Raw genomic sequence first — 16,104 nt, forward strand, 5'->3', positions numbered from 1 at the left:
ATGTTTTGTCCGTCAGTGAAAAGCCTAGAGAAATTACCAACATTACTGTTAGTTAACTCAGGTCTTTCTTTCTTTCTTTCTTTCTTTCTTTTTTTCTTTCTTTCTTTCTTTCTTTCTTTTTTCCTTTTTTTTCTTTTTTCTTTCTTTCTTTTTTTTTCTTTCTTTCTTTCTTTCTTTTTTTCCTTTTTTTCTTTTTTTCTTTCTTTCTTTTTTTTTTCTTTCTTTCTTTCTTTCTTTTCTTTCTTTCAAAGCTGATGGCCCATTTTCCGTACGCTTTAATTCCTTTGATAGACAAGCTTTCGTGGCATCAGTCGTGAGTACAGGCCTCACTGCGTCCGGTATGTACTCACTCCGTCGGACAAGATTCTCCCATAGAGACCTCCTGCTCAGCGACTGGTGATTTCTTTAATTACATCTAATGTTCTGTCCTTTCTAATCACCTCGCTTGAAATTCAGAATGCCTGTCTGAACAGCCCATGTGCCAGTAATGCGACATGTCAAGCAGGATTTGGTGACAAAGGTTACCGATGTGTGTGTCCACAAGGATACCATGGGGATCAATGTGATTTGGGTAAGGAAGAGTTACACACTACTACGCTCGAATATTACACCTTTCAATCTAAAAGTTGGCATGAAGTATCTCGGTTTGACTCTTAATAACCTTACATTTTTGTTTTTGTTGCCCATTCGTTGCCCTGTAAATAATTCAATAAATCATTAAATAAGTGCCATTAAATAATTCTACGGCTTGAATATTACACCTTTCAGTCTAAAATTCGGCATGAAGTATCTCTGTTCGACACTTTATAACCCTACTTTTTTGATGAAGATCTTTAACCCTATTCAGACCAGGGGGGATTTTGAGGCCCGCGCTGACTTTGAACTTTTATAACTTTTTTTAAGACTTTGCCAAACGCTGCTAAACTTTTTGAGTTTTCCTAAAATTTATCTGGCAACAATTTGTTAGGGTTAGATGATGTGTCAGGAACTTGACATCACCATGGCAACAGCATTTTGACAGGCATGTTTTCCCAAATTTGTAATTTCGCGTGTTTCTGTTAATAAAAATCAACTTAAATGGAATTATTTTTACATTTTTTAGGGGTTTAAAGCACATTTTTATTTATTTTGAGTACTTTGTAGTGATTTTGGGTGGTTTTCTGGCATTTTGGAAATATTTTGAAATTCAAGATGGCGGATCCAAGATGGCGGCTGTTTTGACATCATGATGTAATTTTCACGCGATGTGACGTCACCATCCCACGTGACGTATACCAAATGAAAGAGTTTCGGACATACTATACATCCTATAAGTTTCATGATGATTGCTTTAATATTCTGGAAGTTACATGGGGGGGGGGGCTTCCGGTCTGAGAAGGTCCAATAAAGCCCGGTCTGAATAGGGTTAAAGAGCCGAGAAATTTGCAATGCTATTCAACGTGCCATTAAATTGCTCTGTAATGATGTAAACCAATTCTGCGATTAAAAAATTCTACTACTCGAATATTACACCATTCAGACTAAATTTTGGCATTTAGTATCTCTGTATGACTCCTAATAATCCTAAATTTTTAATTTTTTGTGTGGATCATTCAAGAGCCGAAAATTAGCAACACCGTGCAACGCGCCCATACATTGCGCTGTAATTGCATATTTATATATATATATATATATATATATATATATATATATATATATATATATATATATATATATATATAAATCATTCGCTCTCCTTCAATATTAACGAAATTTGGTGGACGTTATCTCTGTATGACTGGCTAAAGTAGAGCCATTCGTTTAGAGCCATTTGTTTACTCATAGCCTAGCAATGATATATAAATAATTAAAACAAAATACTCTGTGCCGTACAAAGTTACAATAGCTCAGTTAGGAGAGAGTAGTTCTACAGTAGTCATGCTGTATGTCCCGGTCGTTGGTTAAAATCTGGACGGAACCATTTTTTTTTTATTCTTTTCCCTTTTTTTCATTACGAGTAAAAGTCTCGCTTGCTCTTTTGGGCGAAATAATAATCTATTTATCTCGAGCGCGTGCAAGCAAACGTCTTGCATATATATTTTCTTAAAACTTCCTAAAATTTATTTTAATTGGCAAGAGTTCAGTTTATTAATCTTGAGTGTGTATGAGCACATCTCACTTGCTTAATTTCTTGGTTAAAGTCCCACTTGCTTGTTTAGTTTACATTGAGTTTCTTTGGTTTGAGGAAGTAAAGGGTCGCTATGCGAGCGAAATTCTCATTCGCATATCTTATTTTTACTGGGCAGAAGTCCCAAGTGTGTGCGTCCAGCAAAAAATATACACATTTCGATTCCTTTGGTGACTAGGAAGCTAGGAGCTACGTAGTTTGATATATAAGTGGTGTAGAGCCACTATCGTGCATGTTTAGAAAGTTAAAGACTATTGTACCTTTCAAAATAATAGCGAAATTTCTTAAGTATGAGCGAAATTAAACATCTGAAAAAATAAACAAAGTTTTAAATTTCAAAGACATGTTTCGGATTCTCCGTATCCATTATCAGTTTGAAGATGTTTCTTTTAAAATATGACGTTTACACGGGCACACGTCTCATTGACATGGTCAAAGAGGATATCCCACTCCGTATTGTCTCCATGAACGAGCTTTCAACAGATTTTGGTATTAGGGTAGCCTATGCTGGTATTAGGGTAGTGCTCTACTTTTCCTCTTTCATGGATGTGGCCTTCATTGTATCTTCTAACTACATGTAAACGGATGATCTCGGAGAGTCAATAACAGTGAAATAATGTTGCCCCTAGTTACGCAAACAAGATATAAAATAAATATAATTAAATAATTAAGTCGATTAAATAATTCTACGGCTCGAATATTACACCTTTCGGTCTAAAATTTGGCATGAAGTATCTCTGTATGACTCTTTATAACCCTTCATTTTTTGTTTTGGATGAAAATTTTTCGAGTGCCGAGAAATTAGCAATTCTGTTCAACGTGCCCACGCATTGCTCTGTAAAAATTAAATAAATGCCATTAAATAATTCTACGGCTCGAATATTGCACCTTTCAGTCTTAAATTTGGCATCAAGTATCTATGTAAGACTCTTTATAACCCTACATTTTTGTTTTGGATGAAGATGTTTCGAGTGCCGAGAAATTAGCAATTGTGTTCAACGTGCCTATACATTGCTCTGTAAAATAATTCTACAGCTCGAATATTACACCTTTCAGTCTAAAATTTGGCATGAAGTATCTTTGTTTGACTCTTAATAACCCTACATTTTTGTTTTTGAAAAATATATTTCAAGAGTTGAGAAATTTGCGATTCTGTGATGTTCCTATACATTGCTCTGTAATTATGTAAATCATCTTTGTGATTAAATAATTCTGCGGCTCGAATATTGCACCTTTCAGTGCAACGCACCCATACATTACTCTGTAATTGCACATATTAAATCATGCGCTACGTTTGAATATTATTACGACATGGAGAACAGAAATTTGGTGAAAATGATCTTTGTACGACAAGCTAACACAAAACGATTTTTAGGGTTTTGCTCACTCATAACCAAGTAATTTTAAAAGCATGCATGTTTTTTAAAGCGCGTCCAAATATAATACTAAAATATACAAACCATAATTTTAAGTATCCTACAAAGTTACGATAGGTCAGTTGGTAGAACACTTCTACAGAAGTTGTGTATGCCTTGGTCGTTGGTTCAAATCCGAACGGAAGCTATTATTATTCTTTTCTCTCGTTTTAAAGTTTAAACAAACGCAACAGTAAATTTTGATATTTGAGCACGTTCATATAAGATCGAACGCCCGCTATCTCAGTGAGACTTTAACCGCTGATGTCAATAGAATTGGAACGCTTGTAGTATAGAAAAAACAGCACGCAACCGTTTGTTGAAATGAAAAGAAAAAAACAATAAAATGTGTTCTTAGACACATTTTTCATTGCTAAAAAAATGAGGCTTTTGGATGATTAACACACAACAAAAGGAAACAAGAACAAAAACGGTATTGCACTTATCTTGTTTGTGAGGTTGCCCCTAGATAATTACACAAACAAGATATAAAATAAATTAAATTAAATAATTAAGTCGATTAAATAATTCTACGGCTCGAATATTACACCTTTCGGTCTAAAATTTGGCATGAAGTATCTCTGTATGACTCTTTATAACCCTACCTTTTTGTTTTGGATGAAAATTTTTCGAGTGCCGAGAAATTAGCAATTCTGTTCAACGTGCCCATACATTGCTCTGTAAAAATTAAATAAATGCCATTAAATAATTCTACGGCTCGAATATTGCCCCTTTCAGTCTTAAATTTGGCATGAAGTATCTCTGTATGACTCTTTATAACCCTACATTTTTGTTTTGGATGAAAATGTTTCGAGTGCCGAGAAATTAGCAATTCTGTTCAACGTGCCCATACATTGCTCTGTAAAAATTAAATAAATGCCATTAAATAATTCTACGGCTCGAATATTACACCTTTCAGTCTAAAATTTGGCATGAAGTATCTCTGTTTGACTCTTAATAACCCTACATTTTTGTTTTTGATAAAAATCTTTCAAGAGTTGAGAAATTTGCAATTCTGTGATGTACCTATACATTGCTCTGTAATTATGTAAATCATCTCTGTGATTATATAATTCTCGCTCGAATATTACACCTTTCATTCTAAAATTTGGCATGAAGTATCTTTGTATGACTCTTAATAACCCTACATTGTTTTTGGTGTGGATCTTTCAAGAGTCGAGAAACTAGCAATTCTGTGCAACGTGCCCATTCATTGCTCTGTAATTGCATAAATTAAAACCATTCGCTACGATTGAATATTATTGTGACATGCAGTGCAGAAATTTGGTAGAAATTATCTCTGTACGGCAAACTAAAACAAAGCGATTTTTAGTGTTTTGCTTACTCATAACCGAGTAATTAAACAGGTTTTTTTGAAGCGCGTCCAAATATAATATCAGTTAAAAAATACAAAACAAAATATTCTGTACCATACAAAGTTACGATAGCTCAGTTGGTAGGGAACACTTGTACTGAAATTGTGTACGCCTTGGTCGTTGGTTCAAATCCAATCGGAAGTCAGTATTTTAAGTCAGTATGCCGTTTTATTTAAAAGTTTAAAGGCTGAACAAACGCAACAGTAAATTTTTATATTTCAGTATGTTGAGATCGAACGCCGGCTATTTCAGTGAGACTTCAACCGCTGATGTCAATAGAATTGGAACGCTTGTAGTGTAGAAAAGAAAAAACGCGAAATCAAGCTTTGCGGGCGAAATTTTCGTTCGTTTATCTTTATCTTAATTTTGCTGGGCAGAAGTCCCAAGTGTGTGCGTCCAGCAAAAATTGTACACAATTTGATTCCTTTGCTGACTAGGAAGCTAGGAGCTACGTTGTTTGATATATAAGTGGTGTAGGGCCACTATCGTGCATGTTTAGAAAGTTTAAGATTATCACACCTTTCAAATAAATATTAGCGAAATTTCTTAAAAGTATGAGCGAAATTAAACATTTGAAAAAATAAACACACTTCTAAATTTCAACCTGTTGGCTTTACATCACATACCCTCAACAGTACGGAGAAGAACTATGCTCAAATTTGAGAAAGAGTGCCTTGCAATCGTCTCTTGCATGGATAAGTGGCACCAGTACTTATACGGGAAACGCGACATAACGGTACATACAGATCACCAGCCGCTCGAGACAATTTTCAAGAAGCCTCTTAGCAAAGCTCCTCGCAGACTGCAAAGAATGATGCTGAAGTTACAGAGATATCAGTTCACTGTCCGATAAAAGAAAGGAAAGGAACTTTACACTGCGGACACTTTGTCTCGCGCACCTGTCACTGATCAGCCCATCTCCACTGACAAGCAAGAATGCGAAGTGTTCCCTCTGGAAATGGCTGAGATGAAATTTGAACCAAATCAAGTTACACCCGACACTCTGCAACGAATAAGACGAGAAACTGCCAAAGACCCAGTGCTAGCAGCTCTGCATACGATGATAATGAATGGGTGGCTTTCAGAAAGAAAGGAAGCCCCCAGAGCAACTAAGGATGTATTGGAATTTCAGAGATGAAATTTCAGTTTATGATGGTGTCCTCTACAGGTCTCATCAAGTAATTGTCCCAGCCACTCTACGAGACGAGATGTTACAGAAAATACACAAAGCGCACCAGGGAGCCGACAGCAGCATAAGACGAGCACGCAAGTCTTTTTTCTGGCCAGGAATGCAAGCCGCAATCAGGGAGAAATGCTTGTCATGTGGACTTTGTGCCCAGTACCTATGCGAGCGACCGCGAGAACCAATGCAATCCCATGAGATACCCACCAGGCCGTGGTCCAAAATAAGTGCCGACCTATTTCAGCTGGACGTAAACAACTACCTCGTCATGGTCGACCATTACAGCGACTTCTTTGAACTAGACCCCCTCGGCAGGAACACATCAGCCAACACAGTTATCCGAGCCATGAAAGGCAATTTGCTCGACATGGAATTCCAGACGAGTGCATAACCGATAACGGCCCGCAGTTTGAAAGCCATGAATACTCACGTTTTGCTCGAGAATACGGATTCATTACACGCAAATGATCACCATACCACAGCCGAGGGAACGGAAAGGCGGAGTCCGCAGTCAAAACTGCAAAGAACTTTCTGAAAAAGTCTCGCCACGAGGACCCCTACCTGGCCCTTTTAGCATACCGAAACACACCACAGCAAGGATACAATTATTCACCAGCACAACGCCTCATGTCTAGAAGACTACACGACATAATCCCCACAGCTCCGCGTCAACTTATTCCACAGACAGTGTCCCCAAGCCTAGTACAAGAAAACATTGGGGATAGAAGACGGAGGTCAAAGGCCCAGTACGACAAGAGGGCATCGGCGCCGCTTACCGAATTCTCAAAAGGAGAAAAAGTGTACGTGAAACCTAGGCCTACAAACAAACATCAACCCTGGATCTATGGGGAGGTAATTGGAAAACCTGCCCCAAGTTCCTGCATCGTGAGCACAGCTGTGGGACCAGTAAGGCGAAACCACCCACAAATCAGGGAGGCAAAGGCAGAATCAGTCGACAACTATGATAGAGGATTGGACCGATTTGAAACTGCATCCCTACCGTCTGAAAGTGAACCAACAGAAGAACACGAACTTGCTCCTCCACTTCGCCGTTCAACAAGAGAACGTAGACTCCCCGCAAGATTTAATAACTTTATTTACCTACTAGAAGATGGTTTTCCATGTTCTATAAGAAAATAATGCACGCTTGAGGTCTAGAAAAGCTGCTAGTGGATGCCCGAGCCGAAGGCGAGGGCTTTCAGCTGCTTTTCTTGACCTCAAGCGTGCATTATTTTCTTATAGGACATAGGAAAACGATCTTCTAGTGGACTTGCGACCGCTTACGGCATTTACAAAGGCACGCAACATCGGTAAAGTGAAAGTTTAGTTTATTCTTTTCTTTGGCGGCTTCTTTATAAATCAACCAAGATACCATTTCATTTATATTTCCTATTTATAGTCCTTTCTCCGACTACCAAAAGATTTTCACAAAGCCGACAAATCTAGTTGAAATATTTACGCATTCAAGTTTGGTTAAGCGTACTTCAATTTCATTCAAATGAAAAATTTTCATGCGTTCGTTTCGCAGCAAGTTTTTCAAATTCGCCTCTAATTTCGATTTAAAAAGAACAAAAGTGGAGTGTTCTGTCTTCAGATTGTGGCTAAAAAAAGGTTTCTTACCTCAAAGCGTTTCTAGAGTCCTGCTTGTTTTGCTAAATAATTTCCAATCATTTTCGGGCAGTTCACGGCAAAATAGTGGCGTACACAACTCCAAAGAAAAACAACAAATTTCGACGATTCTTTCTTCATCTGTCGCTTCCTTTGGCATGATCGTACTTCCATTTAAGCAAGTAAAACGTTTCTGATAAAAACTTGCTGCTTTAAAGCATCATTTAAACAACAAAACAAGAGAATAGTGGCGAAGTTGTTCAGCGAAATTCGACAAACAATCTTTTTCCGTGTTTACATAGCCTCATCTAAACACGAGGGGGGGTTGGGAGAATTCGAGACAGTTATGCAAACCCGAGACGCAGTCGAGGGTTTGCATAACTTTCGAGACGGCACAAAATTGCGACACAAAATTGCGAGAATTAATTTTACTCAATAATGGATAGTTTTAGCATTTGGTTGGTTAAAATGACATTTTGAAATTTCTGTTCATTTGACCTTTAAGCAGATTTGCCGGTAAAAACACCGCAACCGATCGGCCGTGCAAAGTTTAAGTTTGTAGCTTATAGTTTCGTTTGCATTGACCTATAATTTTTTTCTAATAATGAATGACTTGTAGGGAATTTTTTTGTAGTACTTAACCGCAAAAATTTACTGGAAAAATGTTTACAGCGTATTTTGTTGCATATTTTGTCGTTCGCTTGAGCTCCCTCCAGGCAAAGCGCTGTGGTTCTTCTTTCTTTTGCTTTTTTTCCTCGGGCTCATATGGGAAGAGAAAGCTGCAACACATATCAAAATTTGGTATTGTTACTTTGCAAGTCTTTTTGGCAGTTTTATAATGTTTTTAAATTGTGCCGGGAAACACAGAAAGCGTGACGTCACAACCGTGTTTACAAACTCTCATCTAAACACACCTATCGACCAATGAGAGCGCGCGTACTATCTTAATTATTTTATAAAAAAAAATAATGCCCGCTAGAATTCCATCGCGCGTATACAGCGGCTATATTCTAAAATGGAATGAACGCTCAAATGAATTGAAGTTTGACTATAAATTTGGACATTGCTTTCGATATTTAAAGTCTCTCTTTGACTAACAACGGCTAAGACAAATAGTGAAAAACTTTGACCGAGGTCTTGAAAATGCTGCCCGAGGCCGCATTTTCAAGGCCGAGGTCACAGTTTTTCACTATACCGACCGACCCTAAGCCGGTAAATAACTTATTTATTTTTTTCCTACTTTAATGTGTTTGATTAAAAAACACCTAAAAAACCTACAAAGACTTTCTTGCCAAATGTGTTTGTATTTATATACGCGCGCATCCAATGTTGAGTCGATCGCCATAAGCTACGGCAAGAGCAGGGCAAGAGTAAATAATGATCTGTTTGCTATAAGAGCTTACTGCCAAACAAAATAAATTCACTAAAATGAACAGTACTCAAGGAAAATTTCATCTGAAAAAAAAAAGAAAAAAAGCATCTGAAATAATAGAAAAGCACAATGTAGAACAGAGCAATCAGCAAGTCGCTCATCTACACGTTCGTATGGAAAGGTAAAGATAAAATAAAACGAACGGCGCTTATTAATCCAGTTGAGAAAGGAGGTCTAAACATGCCTGATATCGGGTCAATGATCTCTGCACAGAGAATAATATGTATAAAAAGATATTTAGATCCGTACACCGCAGGCTGGAAATTTTTTTTAGATACGTATCTTAAAAGGGTGGGAGGCAAATTCCTATTTCATTGCAATTTTGACTTTGAAAGGCTATCGGTAGTTACTCCGATCTTCTATAAGGAATGTCTAATCCTATGGTCCTCTATGAATAAAACAGATCCCTCTACACTGGAAGAAATTTCTAATGAAGTAATATGGAACAACAAGTACATCTGTATTGAAGGTAAATCTGTCTTCAGCGCCAAAATACGTGAACATGGTTTATATAAAGTTGGCGAGCTCTACGACTGTGCGGGGGAGCTTGTGTTTAAAAAAGAACCTTTGCGATCGGCTCTTTCACCCATAGACACTTTCTTACTGTTCAGTATATACAAGGCTCTTCCATTACATTGGCGAAATACTTTATACGCAAACAGAGGTCTTATACCTTTTCACACACATCCACTAAATCTCTCCACTTTTCATATCAAAATTAACAACGAAGAAAACGAAGTAGAAAAATTGCAATCAAAATCTTTGTATAGCAGCCTGATCTCTAAAATTGTACATGCGCCCACTGCCATAAAGAAATACGAAGATCTTTTTAATACCGAGTCTTTTCAATTAAACTGGAAAGACATATTCCTTTTACCATTCCAAGTAACCTTGAGTACAAAACTACGCGAATTTCAGTACAAAATATTAAATAGGATTCTCTACACAAACAAGTCGCTTCATAAATTCAAAATAGTCGACTCCCCATTATGTTACCTATGTAAAGCGGACATAGAAACTATAGAACACTTCTTTTTCTATTGTCCACGAGTTAGGATGTTCTGGAATGAAGTTGTGAACTTGTTTAGAGACCAATTAAAAGTCTCTAAGGACTTCGAGATCACAGATGTTTTATTTGGAATAAGTAATAAAGAAACTCAGTTCTTTGATGAACTATATCATTCTTGAAGGCAAATATCTCCTGTATCTTTTCAAATTAAATGACAAATTTTTATCACCAAGACTTTTATTAGAACGTATTAAGAATACTTACAAACTGGAACGTTTCATTGCGAGAGAGAACAATAATCTAAATTACCATTATACGAAGTGAGAGCCTCTGCTCCCTCTATTATCACCTTAGGTTTAATGTCTAATTAAATCCTTTTTAATTGTCACCCTTTCTCTTTTTCTTTTTCTTTTTCTTATTCTTATTGTAGTAAATTAACCAAAAATTACCTGTATCTGTACCCGCTGTCGGAGGCAGTTTGTTTGTTTTTGTTTTTGTTTTTTTTGTTTTTATTTGGTCCTTTCAATTTGTACTAAGTTTAAGTCACGTTGTGCAAGGCTTGTTTAATATTGTAATTCGTTTGTGTCTGTAGCATTGTCATTAGGTTCTTGTATGTATTATTGTCATTGTAATTTCTAAAAAAAAAAAAATACAAAAAAAAAAAAAAAAAAAAAAAAGTTGCGAAACACGTTTAACTCCATTTCGGCTTGTGAGTTCTTTAGTTAATTAAACTTACTTTTCGGACTAGAAAGCACTTAGCTATTTACATTTGTATTTAACGAGTCAAAAACCTCTGTGTTGATTCCCATAGTATTCTGTTTTGACAAAAAGTTTGCGAAAGTGAAACTGAATGAAGCTGAAATGTGTAGTTTGGTCGCCTGCACAGTGACGGCACAAAATTGCGAGAATTAATTTGACTGTTTTTTAAAAAAGCATCTCATTTTCTTGAATGGCGATAAGCAGTATTCGGTTTTGGAGAAAAGTAGCAGAGAAGCAAGGTGTTTGAAAGGATAAATCGAGTCTGTAAACCGGCGACTTGCAGTTAACCGCAATGGCGTGAAAATCAGTGCGAATGCACAAACAACGATCGGCAAACCACGGCCATAAAACTATAACTTCATTTTGTCACTAAAGAGAATAAATACTCGCCTTTTGGAGAACTTCAAGGCCTTTAATTCCACTGCTAATTTTCCCTTTCAAATTTACAACGGTTGGTGAGCAACTACATCGATTTAAATCATTTTGGAGAGCAAAACTGTCATGGGTTCGTTCGTCTCGCCGCGAAATGAAACTCACGAAAGCGTTACCGTGGCCCGTGGGCAGAGATAGGAGAATCTTGCCCGCGCTAATAACCAATCAGATTGCAGGATTCGTTACCGTGCCCTCTTGGAAAAAAATAAATATAATTATTATCTTAGGTGCAAATGAATGTGCAAGTGATAATTACATAGTGCAACACCTTTCCCCTTTTGGAAGATGAAAAATAATTATGAAATGTCCATACACGCTCCATAAATTAAAATTGAAACACTATACGGACCTCCCAGCCGGAAAATAACATATATGCACTTGCATCTTTATTGCACTGTCACGCACGTATCATAGTAGTATGTATTTATCCATTCTTCACATATAATAAAATCAGTTTTCGTACATGTTACCGAACGATCAACAACATTTACACGGGCACACGTCTCAAAAAGGAAATCCCGCTCCGTATTGTCTCCGTGACTCTCCCCGAAGAAGTAGTACCGCTCTACTTTTCCTCTTTCATGGATGTGGCGTTAATGGTATTTTCTAACTACATGTAAACAGATGATCTCGGAGAGTCAATAACAGTGAAATAAAGTTAAATGTTTTACCGACCACGAAAATCACAAAAATGACTGTCACTATCTTGTTTGTGCGGTTGCCCCTAGATAATTACACAAACAAGATATAAAATAAATAAAATTAAATAATTAAATAATTAAGTACGATTAAATAATTCTACGGCTCGAATATTACAGCTTTCAGTCTAAAATTTGGCATGAAGCATCTCTGTGTGACTCTTTATAACCCTACATTTTTGTTTTTGAGAGTGATAAATGATCGTCGCAGTGAATTTCCAATTTAAGCAATTGGAATAAAGAAGCCTGAAAAAAATCAGGGCTTCGAACCCGTGACCTCCGCGTTACCGGTGCGATGCTCTACCAACTGAGCTATTGAAGCCACACATTGGGAGCGAGGTCAATTGTGAGTTCATATTTTCCCGTGAGAGGAGTGAAATGATGTAATGTATATGAAATGATTCATATATGAACTGCGGATGTATATGAGAGTGATAAATGATCGTCGCAGTGAATTTCCAATTTAAGCAATTGGAATAAAGAAGCCTGAAAAAAATTCAGGGCTTAAATTAGAAATTCACTGCGACGATCATTTATCACTCTCATATACATCCGCAGTTCATATATGAATCATTTCATATACATTACATCATTTTTGTTTTTGATGAAAATCTTTCGAGAGCCGAGAAATTAGCAATTCTGTTCAACGTGCCCATACATTGCTCTGTAATGATTAATGAAATAAGTACAGTTAAATAAGTCTACGGCTTGAATATTACACCTTTCAGTCTAAAATTTGGCATGAAGTATCTCTGTTTGACTCTTAATAACCCAACGTTTTGATTTTTGATAAAAATCTTTCAAGAGTTGAGAAATTTGCGATTCTGTGATGTACCTATACATTGCTCTGTAATTATGTAAATCATCTCTGTGATTAAATAATTCATTTCTCGCTCGAATATTACACCTTTCATTCCAAAATGTGGCATGAAGTATCTTTGTATGACTCTTAATAACCCTACATTTTTGTTTTTGGTGTGGATCTTTCAAGATTCGAGAAATAAGCAATTCTGTGCAACGTGCCCATACATTGTTCTGTAATTGCATAAATTTAAATCATTCGCTACGCTTGAATATTATTGCAACATGCAGTGCAGAAATTTGGTGGAAATTATCTCTGTACGACAAACTAAAACAAAGCGATTTTTTAGTGTTTTGCTTACTCATAACCGAGTAATTAAACATGTTTTTTTTTAAAGCGCGTCCAAATATAATATCAATTAAAATATACAAAACAAAAAATTCTGTACCATACAAAGATACGATAGCTCAGTTGGTAGAAAACACTTCTACAGAAGTTGTGTATGCCTTGGTCGTTGGTTCAAATCTAAATGGAAGCCATTCTTTTTCTTTTTTCTCTTTTTTTTAAAGTCAGTATGCCGTTTTATTTAAAAGTTTAAAGGCTGAACAAACGCAACAGTAATTTTTTATATTTCAGTATGTTGAGATCGAACGTCGGCTATTTCAGTGAGACTGATGTCAATAGAATTGGAACACTTGTAGTGTAGAAAAAAAAAACACCACCGAGAAATCAAGCTATGCGAGCGAAATGTTCGTTCGTTTATCTTTATCTTAATTTTGCTGGGCAAATGTCCCAAGAATGTGCATCCAGCAAAAATTGTACACAATTTGATTCCTTTGCTGACTAGGAAGCTAGGAGCTACGTTGTTTGATATATAAGTGGTGTAGGGCCACTATCGTGCATGTTTAGAAAGTTAAAGACTAACGCACCTTTCAAATAAATATTAGCGAAATTTCATAAAAGTATGATCGAAATTAAACATTTGAAAAAATAAACACAGTTTTAAATTTCAAAGACATGTTTCGGACACTCCGTATCCATTATCAGTTTGAAGATGTTTCTTTCAAAATTTAACATTTACACGGGCACGCGTCTCAAAGAGGATATCCCGCTCCGTATTGTCTCCGTGACACTCCCCGAATAAGTAGTACCGCTCTACTTTTCTTTTTTCATGGATGTGGCGTTCATGGTATTTTCTAACTACATGTAAACGGATGATCTCGGAGAGTCAATAACAGTGAAATAATGTTAAATGTTATAACCAACCACGAAAATCACAAAAACATGGTTGTCACTATCTTGTTTGTGCGGTTGCCCCTAGATAAATAAATAAATAAATAAATAAATAAATAAATAAATAAATAAATAAATAAATAAATAAATAAATGAATAAATAAATAAATAAGCCAATCTGTTATTTTTTGTTTTGTTTTTGTTTTCGTAAAGTTCTGTCCAAGTGTCCACCCTCATGGATCGCTTTCAATGAGTCATGCTACACACTTTCCGCAGACGAAAAAGACTGGAACAACGCAAAAGCATTCTGCAACGTTAAAGGTGGCCAGCTGGCAAAAATCGAAACGGCTAACGAAAACGATTTCATTAAGGGAAAATTTCCAGCTGGTAAGGCAGATTACTGGATTGGACTAACGGATGAAGAGATTGAAGACTACTGGAAGTGGACTGACGGAAGCGAACTAACAGGGTACATCAACTGGAGGCCTGGTCAGCCGAATGATTTAAACGGACAGGATTGTATTGCAATAAGGAAGGGACTTTTCGGTAATAAGGAGTGGGACGGAGAGTGGCATGACCTTGCATGCTCTAAGGAGAGAAAGTTTATTTGTGAAATGTAATACAGTGGTACTGGAAGCCTGAACGTAAACGATAAACAGTGACACTAGAAACCTTAACGACGTATTCCCATGTTTAGTTTTATTGTTAGAAATTCCAAGTGTAAAAACGTCATTGAGCAACGTTTGCTGAAAGTGTCATGTTTGTAACGAGTTTCGCACTGTTGTTGTAAATGATCGTTTAATTGTAAAATTCATTACCTTCAGACCAACTGTTTTTGTCATGCATGTTAACTACACATATTGTCAATCGTATCAAGAAATGTGTTTCAACTTTGATAACAATAGGTTTTGTTTCACAAGCGAAAAATGATCCTATATGGCCATTTTTGAACAATGGCGCAACAGCTTTAGAACACACGAGGGATTTGTCGAAGTTTCCGATTAGCATACGAGCGGGAAATTGAAGGAAAGACAAATTCCTCCCGGGAGGGTGATACTAGTAGGTTTTGTTCAGTGCAAATTGCGACGGCCAGGGGGGGGGGGGGGGGGGGGTAGGGGCGACGGTTGCATAAAGATGAACAAGTGTAAATAAAAATTTAAGAGAGGTTTCGAGTTCAAAGCACGTTTCGTTCTTCACAAGTGTGAATAAAGAGTAAGCTAGGTTTCGAGTTCTAAGCGTCACTCGGTTCGTGTCGTCCCAAGGGTGAATAAAAAGTTAGGCAAGAGTTTGAGTTCAAAGCGTTGGTTTACGTATTCTCTAGTGTGAATAAAAGTTTAGCAAAGTTTCTTTCTGGAGTTATTTTTATTTACTATACGATATAGTATATAACTCCAGATATTTTTTTCTGTCTGAATGTCCAATTCCTTGTATACTCATCCAGGTTTCACTGGTAGTTTTCAGCGGAGGGGCTTGGTTGCTTTGACTGTTTAGCAAATTAGAAACCACGGTGATCATTTATATTGCCTGCATGGGGAATAAGAAGATAGCTTTATTTTAACAGGGTTTCTCTGCGACGAGGACAAGGCATTGCACCGAAGCGTCTTCCTGTTTCAGTGTCGCACAGAACAAACGTACAAATATTAGAAAAAAAGAACAGATCGAAGATACCATCGAGATAGCTATTCTTGCGAGGCCCGAGACATTCGGCATCCTTTCATTCCAACCCTTTGTCATTTCGCCACTTCTCTCTCTCAACTGAGGAACGGATTTCTCGACAACAATCTTTTGTCATGATCATTAATCCAGCGACGTCAAGAAGAAAACAAACACAGGCACTGTGCCCAGGTTAATTACAAAACTACAATAATCTTTGCGAGACATTTTGTTAACAAAGTACTGACCAAGACCTGTCTACCGCTAATCTCATAATTGCAACAAGCCTGTACTCCTACGGCTGTCTAACAGATAATAAGTCTGGGTAGTAACATTC

At 36.9% G+C, this 16,104-nt stretch overlaps 1 protein-coding gene across 1 annotated transcript; it reads left to right on the top strand.

The window, feature by feature from the left end:
• On the top strand, window positions 1-14,939 carry LOC144657964 (perlucin-like protein). Its single transcript, XM_078518296.1, has 3 exons — window positions 1-15; window positions 376-571; window positions 14,328-14,939. The coding sequence occupies exons 1-3, from the start codon at window positions 1-3 to the stop codon at window positions 14,732-14,734; spliced, it is 618 nt and encodes a 205-aa protein (XP_078374422.1). The 3' UTR covers window positions 14,735-14,939.
• The last annotated feature ends 1,165 nt before the right edge of the window (window positions 14,940-16,104 follow it).

The sequence above is a fragment of the Oculina patagonica genome, chromosome 6 (assembly GCF_052425735.1).
Source record: "Oculina patagonica isolate OP01 chromosome 6, crgOcupat, whole genome shotgun sequence".
Taxonomy (NCBI): Eukaryota; Metazoa; Cnidaria; class Anthozoa; order Scleractinia; family Oculinidae; genus Oculina; species Oculina patagonica.